The sequence below is a fragment of the Priapulus caudatus genome, unplaced genomic scaffold (genome assembly GCF_000485595.1).
Source record: "Priapulus caudatus unplaced genomic scaffold, Priapulus_caudatus-5.0.1 Scaffold1151, whole genome shotgun sequence".
Taxonomy (NCBI): Eukaryota; Metazoa; Priapulida; class Priapulimorpha; order Priapulimorphida; family Priapulidae; genus Priapulus; species Priapulus caudatus.
The window spans coordinates 26,650-34,645 of NW_014578212.1; the positions used below are offsets into that span (position 1 = coordinate 26,650).

Consider the following 7,996-nt stretch of genomic DNA (forward strand, 5'->3'; position numbering starts at 1 on the left):
GCTGCTGCTGCTGCTGCTGCTGCTGCTGCTGCTGCTGCTGCTGCTGCTGCTGCTGCTACTGCTATTGCTATACTGCTGCAGCTACTGCTGCTGCTGCTGCTGCTGTTGCTGTTGCTGTTGCTGTTGCTGTTGCTGTTGTTGTTGCTGTTGCTGTTGCTGTTGCTGTTGCTGTTGCTGTTGCTGTTGTTGTTGCTGCTGCTGCTGTTGTTGTTGTTGGTGGTGCTGCTGCTGCCCGCTAATAGTCTTGCTTGTATATGCTACGGCGAGTGAGACAGGTTTGAACGGTGGCATTATTGTCATGTAAGCCGGCCCATGAAAAACAAGTCGCATGTACCTTGCTCGGGAGATCCCCCAGCTGGAGAGATAGCGCACTCTATAGGGCCAGAGTAAGAGAGAGATGGAGAAAGAGAGAGAGACATGAAGAAAGAGAGAGCGAGGAGGAGAGAAAGAAGAGAGAGAGAGAGAGAGAGAGAGAGAGCGAGAAAGAAAAAATGAGATAGCGAGTGTGAGTGTGGATGGTACGTGTAATACTATTCTTATTCTACATGAGACCTGTGTATCAGGCATTTAGCAGGCCAGCCAGCACCGTGTTTACGTACGCGTGCGTGTACATATTGATGTTCGTTGGCCAGGGAAACAAAGACTTAATTTTTTTCTAAGTGTGAGGAAATTTTAACCATACACCGAGGAGAAGGAAAATCGAGAGTTTTGAAGATCTTATTTCCAAATTGAACGAGCAAGTACCTTATGATGGACATCATTCATGTTATTTTATCCTATACAGAAATACATGGCGTGGTATTTACACTTACTCTTTAAAGTAATAATAGTATATTAGTAATAGTAATAGTAATAAAAGTATAGCCTTAAGTCTCCGTAACATCTTTAACACGTTAACCACAATAAAACGTGAAATATACGAAAAACGGGGGGAAAAATACAGGAGAAGGTTAATCAATGTGGCTTAAAAGGTATAAAAAATGCAATTGAACTTTCGACAAGTAAAAGTCTTCCGGGGTGCTTCGCTCTGGCTCCTCGCTGTCCCCCCGGCGCCGGCCGCGAAATTTGTTTTCCCACTTGAGGTCCGGACCTCCATGGATAGTGTTTTGTAATATATGGTTCGTATATATATGGTTGGATTATAGTTAGTGTTAGGGTTCGGGTACCCACCATAGATAGTGTTTTGTAATATATGGTTCGTATATATATGGTTGGATTATAGTTAGTGTTAGGGTTCGGGTACGTGTTAGGGTTAGGGTTAGGGTGAGGGTTAGTGTTCGGGTGCGGGTTAGGGATAGGTGGTATTCATTTCACATTGTTGTTTCGAGGAAGTCGAGTGAATGGAGTGCGCTGATTGGCTGTGGTCCGGAACTCAAGTGGGAAAAAAATTTTCGCGCACAGGCCCCCTGGACCCTCGGTCTGTCTCCCGTTTTTTAACTGTAACACCATTCCTGTCATTGACAATAAGCACCCTTACATATCTGCGTATGTGCGTTCATGTGTGCACACAATATAAACACTATATATATATATATATATATATATATATATATATATATATATGTATATGTGTATGTGTGTGTGTGTGTGTGTGTGTGTGCGTGCGTGCGTGCGTGCGTGCGTATAATATCTGCGAGTGTGCGTGTGTTTTATGGTTTCGTAAGCATGACAAATAATTAAAACTGTTCTGGCAATTTCCCCATTTCGAGAGACAGCAGCGTCGGCATGTTACGTTTCGAATGCCATTTCATCGCGCCGACAAAGAAACAATAGAATGTACACAATAATTGTTAATACAAACGTTAACGCACACAAAGACGTGCTCTTCGATAAAAAGTGAACTTTCAACGCCGCACAATGGAAAAAAGGTTAAAAAATCCATAACCCATTGTGACAGAAAAGCCTCTCGTCGAGTTGAAAGACGCAGACGAGAGATGTCGTGACGGCGAGGGTGCATCACAGCGTAATCAAACATCGCGTGGCAACGGCCTCTCCATGTCTCTCTGTTGTCACCGCCTGTCGTCGTGTCACGCTGTTGTCACCGCCCGTCGTCGTGTCTGTCTGTTGTCACCACATTTCATGCGAGTTGTTGCGTCTCTTCTTTTGTACGAATCGCTTCGTGTCTTTTGCTGCCTGCGAGTTGCTTCGTGTCTCTTATTTCGTACGTGCTATTTGTGCTAGCAGTCCCACGCGTACTGTCTCGCGCGTGTTGGCTCATGCGTGCTGTCTCCTTTAATATATCTCGGACGTGCTATCTCGCGCGCGTTGTCTCGTGTTTGCTGTCTTATGTATGCTATCTTGTACGTGCTATCTCGTGCGTGCTGTCCTGTGCGCGTTGTCTCGTACGTGCTGTCCTATGGATGCTATCTCGTCCGCTCTATCTCTTGCACGCTGTCTCATGTTTATTATCTCGTACGTGCTGTCCTGTGCGTGTTGTCTCGTACGTGCTGTTCTGTTCATGCTATCTCGTGCGTGTTGTCTCATGCGTGCTGTCTCATTAAATCCATCTCGTCCGTTCTATCTCGTACGTGCTGTCTCGTGTTTGCTGTCTCGTGCATGCTATATCGTACGTGCTGCCTCTTACTTGCTATCTCGTACGTGCTGTCTCGTACGTGCTGTCTCTTACGTGCTGTCTCTTGCGTGCTGTCTCGTACGTGCTGTCAGGCGTCGGTCGCTGAACAGCGGTGACAGCAGCGGAGCGTAATTTCATGTAGCAACGCGCCGCCAAACACTGCGTACGTGTGTCTACGTATACCTACCTTCGCAGCTTGCGTGTGCGTCAATCGGCACCCGCGGTCGCCTGCTCGGGGTTTCACGGCAGAAGTGTTGAAGCGTTGTATTTTCATTTCCATCGCCGTGCAGTATGCGCGCCGCGGTGTCAGGGAGGCTGCTCGTGGAGTTACAGGGGTGATGGGCGGTAGTCGCAGGGGGCGTATACGTACGAATGCTGGAATTACGGGTGTGTAAGCAGGTGTAGCAAGTAAGCAAGTATCAGGTAAACAAGCTGAAATTACAGGTGTAATGGTGCAGCGGTGAATTGTGGTGGGGATGTATCATGTACGTGCAGATGCTACAGGAACCACAGGGATAATGGGGCAGCGGTTATAAGAGGTGTGCGTATGGATGCTGGCATTACAAGGTTAACTGGGCAGCGATCGGGACGTACGCACGGATGCTAGTGACAGGGGTGATAGAGCAACGCTATAGGTGCGTACGAATCGATGCTATTTTAACTACAGGCAATGGAGAAACATAAGCAGTGGGTGAATGCACGCACACACGCACGCACGCACGCAGATAGTACCAGGGTATGTGTATGCAAACGACAGCGTTACTGCGTATGAGTGCGAAATGCGAAAAGTGTGAAATGCGATCGTACAGACAGGTTGACGGAGTCGCAGGTGGGATAATAATTTTCCTTTAACCGTGTTTGAGGGGGAACGTTGTCGGGGCGATGTCCTGACAACGATTGCTGATGGCGACTGCTTAAAGGAAGAACATGGCTGTCTGATCTGCACTGTTGGCCAGTGCTAAAATAAACAGACACCTCGTGCCATTTAGAAGTGAACCGAACCTTACCGAAAATTTCATATTACTTCGTCCAACTTCACCGCACGCTACCTTACGTAAACCAGACTTCTTCGTTTCGTTTGTCCCGTATGGTTAGTTATTTCTTGTTCGGTAATACCGCGTTAGTGTGTAGCTGTGCACTCATTTACTCGTACAGCACCGCATGCGTGAGCGACACAGCAAAGACGCGAGCAAACAATTATAGAAGCTTCGTTGCGACAGCTAGAGAGACGACAAGACGACCCATGCCCGTGCCCCGTGTCGGTAATTCGGCATCGTAACGTGAATCCAACGCGAGTATTGCTCGAGCACGTGGAGGGAAGAAAGGCGATTAAAACGATGCATTTTTTATGAAAGAGTTGGGTGGGGGGGGAAATGTTTCAATGCGGCATATAATTTCGAGCCAAAGTGCTGTAGGTGACGTACAAAAGCCTATCCCAGACAGGTGCAAGTAATTAATATACGCTATCATAATGTTATCGTGGCTGCGTAATACCAGCCATGAGATACGGAATTGTAAAGGTTAATATATATATATATATATATATATGATTTATATAGCTATGGCCATATATACGTATAAACAAAAAAAATAGCATACACCTAATACAAATTATATATAATATATGATATATATATATATATAAATATATGTATATATGGCTTTAACATGTTTCTTCTATTTGTCTTCATGTTAACGCGGAAATTTTCTTCTTTCATTACATTGCGTGGTGTTTGTTTTTATTCATGAACCATATATGTAACGCGTAAGGTGCATTGTATTTCGTTACATCTTTAACTGTTTTCATTTTGTTGTCATTGTATAGCCTGATGAAGAGACATGCTCCTGAAAGCTTTTAATTAAAATTTGATACCTCATTCTATTTTATATATTATATTTCTCATATCTACATCGGTGTCCGTGTTCTTACGTCTCCTCCCCACCACCACCCACACACAGCACACACACACACACACACACACACACACACACACACACACCACACACACACACACACACACACAGAGACACACACACACACACACACACACACACACACACCACACACACACACACACACACACACACACACACACACACACACACACACAACACATATATATATATATATATATATTAATTAAGTTATTTATTTAAATATATATATTGTCAACGCTGATTGCATAATTTAGTCAGTAATTAATATTAATTGGTTTATTGGCCGAAACATAAATGTAAATACTTTTATCTACATAAATTAAGTCTACAAGTTAAATGTTACTAGCATATTCATCAAAAATTTTTCAGATTACTGTAGCATTCTTATTATTTTTTTCAAAAAGACGTAAATAAAACTTGTACGTTGTACGTGTTATACCTATTCGACACCGTCACGCCGACTGTATATATTCGGCAAGAATTCACTACCGAAATATTACGTGCATTCAAACGTGTATTTAATCGCTCGTAGAACGCCTATATAGATTCACGCAGCGTGTTAAATATTAAAACCAATGGGGTTCTGTGATATAATATCAGCGAGAATTGCATATGGAATGCAGTTTGTGCGTATGATTCCGCTTAAAAAACACCGCGAACAGTTTTTTTCTTTTTCAAACAATCGATCCTGCGAGCTTCGCTGTCCGGCCAGTCGAATCACATATCTCGAAATTAGTATTAACGCGGCGCGTGCGCGAATGTGTTAACACGCGCGCCGCCTATACGTGATGCTAATCCTTACATGGCTTGTGTCTTTACACGGCGCGTCGAGGGACTGGCGCCGTGTATGAACGTTTACGGCCGTGTTGCTGTACGTGTTTATGCACGCGCGCGCATTGCGGGTGCAAAAGCGGCAGCCATCGGCCTGCAGCCCGGCGCGGATAAGGCCTCGGCGAATAAGTTACCTGGTGCGACATAAATGTATCTAAAAACATGTTTAAAACTACCGTCACGTGTATGTAAACAGACAATGGCCTAACTGTTGGTCTGTGCATAGCGTGGATATATAGTCTTAACGACTGGCGCGCACACGCCCTGCCGTGTGTGAAGCGTCGCGGGCGCGACGAGCGAGTGTTACTGCTCGTTGTTGCCATGCCGGGGTGGGAGAGTTACTACGTGCGCGCACGTGCACGCCACCACGTAAGCGCACATACCCATACATACACACACACGCGCGCACACCGCACGCATCCAGACGCACAGTCCATGCATACACGCACGCACACACGCACGCCACTCTCACGCCACGCAGACGCGCTCGTACACACGCACATGCCCATGCATACTCACGCGCGCACATACACGCTCGCACGCACCACACGCACACCCACGCACACCCATCACCGCCATCAGTCACGAACAGGGTGAATCTATAGACGCCTCGTGAAGTGCGTACGTTTCCTGCACGCTCGAGGGAAAATAATATACGTACGCGAAAAAGTCGCGTAAAAATGTCGCGCCGTCATGCACGATCGTTAGGTACGTCGTCAGAAGACGATATCGTCATCGTCGCCGTTGCCGTCTCATCGTCCGTCGGTGCTGTCGTCAGCTGGTTGTTGTGCGTTGTTGTCGTAGGTCACGTTGTTGTGGATATAATCGGTCCGGTCGTCGTCGTCGTCAGTCGTCGTCGTCCCAGCCGGCGTTCGTCGTCGTCGTCATCGTCGTCGTCGTACCGTTCTCGCTGCCGTGGTTATTATTATTATTATTATTATTATTATTATTATTATTTATCAGCTCATCATCATTAATTATTATTGTGCATGATGATGATTATTATTGTTATTACCATTATTGTTATTTCATCTATGAAGTAAAGGACGTATAGTAAGCATGTAGGCTTGGTGCCGGGGGAGTCTTACTCGTCTGCTAGCAACGAAAAGTCGCATCATAACTAGAATAGCATCTTTCATCGACCAGCCGCCATGTTGTAAACGACTGACCGAGCATTGACCGAATCTTGCACACCTACTGCACACCTTGACACGACCTTCAGCCGTTACGTACCTCCCTCTCTCCACCTCCCCGTCAAACTGTCTCCCCGGCGCACAGCTTTGCCTTTAAATAGAGGTGATTTCCGAGAAATGACGTGTCATCGCGTGCAAAACACGTGTATTTATCGCCCGTGTCACACTCATTTACGATGTCGGGCGAGCGTTGATAGAGAGGCCTGCCCCCTCCCCCTTCCTCCTCATCCTCCTCCTCCCCGCACTCCCTTCCGTTAATTTGTTTATCTGTGGTCGCGGTTCACCCATGCGCCGGTCCGTAGTGTACTGTGTTATTAAAGATTTATTAGGGGCTTTGCCTCTTCTCTCGTTCGCTCTCACTCGCTCGTGACCCGATGTGCATGCGCGCTTGGCGTAATCCCTCGCCCGTCTCTCTCTCTCTCTCTCTCTCTCTCTCTCTCTCTTTCTCTCTGTCTCTGTGTATGTCTGTCTGTCTGTCTGTCTGTCTGTCTGTCTGTCTGTCTGTCCATCTGTCTGTTTTTCTGTCTGTCTGTCTGTCTGTCTGTTTTTCTGTCTGTCTGTCTGTCTGTATGTCTGTCTGTCTGTCTGTCTATCTGTCTGTCTGTCTGTCTGCCGGCTTGTCTGTCTGCGTGTGTTTCTATTTATCTCGTCTCTTAGTCTTAGTTATTATTATATCTTTTAATCTCTCCCACTAACTTCTCCCCCTCTCGCCCTTGTTCTTTCTCCCCCTCTCCCCATTCTCTCTCTGTCTCTATCGCTCTTTCTCTCTCTGTCTGTTTGTTTGTCTCTCTATCTGTCCCTCTGTCGTGCTCTCCCTCCTTTCCCCCTCTCTGTCTATCTCTCTCCTTCCATGTATCCGCCTATCGCACTGTCTTTCTTCTCCTCGCTCTCGCGCGCGCGCGCTCTCTCTCCCTCTCTCTATCTTCCTCTCTCTCGCTCGCTCTCCCATTCTCTCTGCCCCCTTTCTCTCCCTCTATCTCCCTCTATCTATCTACTTCTCTCTCTTTCCATCTCATCCCTCCCTCCGTCCTTCTCTCTCCGCTGTACTTCGCTGTTAGCTTTCATGCGCGCTGGTGCTCATAAGCCTGTCATCTACATGCATGCGGGGGAATCTGCTAACTTGTGTACTCACCCCTGCTGTTTTATGTGATTTCTTGCAGATAAGACAAGAGAGACCGTACTATACGTCGAACGCCGAGCTGGATAGTTTGGTAAGTAAAATCCCATTGGCGCTATGGAGCTGTGCAAATAGCGATATCTATATGCTACCATGTTTCCACAGATCAGCTACACGTATACACACGTTGTTCGTGTGCAATCGTACATATACACATGCACAACACACACGGCAATAGTGTACATACACACACGCGCGCGCGCGTACGCACGCACGCACAAACACACGCACGCACGCACGCACGCACGCACGCACGCACAAACACACACACGCACGCACGCACGC

General features: G+C 46.7%; 1 protein-coding gene across 1 annotated transcript in view; it reads left to right on the forward strand.

Annotated features, from left to right (window-relative positions):
• The window catches only part of LOC106815579 (homeobox protein Meis1-like), a 57,984-nt gene that overhangs the window by 17,801 nt on the left and 32,187 nt on the right, over positions 1 to 7,996 (forward strand). Inside the window, exon 3 of the mRNA XM_014820050.1 lies at positions 7,695 to 7,745. Coding sequence (XP_014675536.1) covers positions 7,695 to 7,745 — 51 coding nt within the window. The remainder of the gene's footprint in view (positions 1 to 7,694; positions 7,746 to 7,996) is intronic.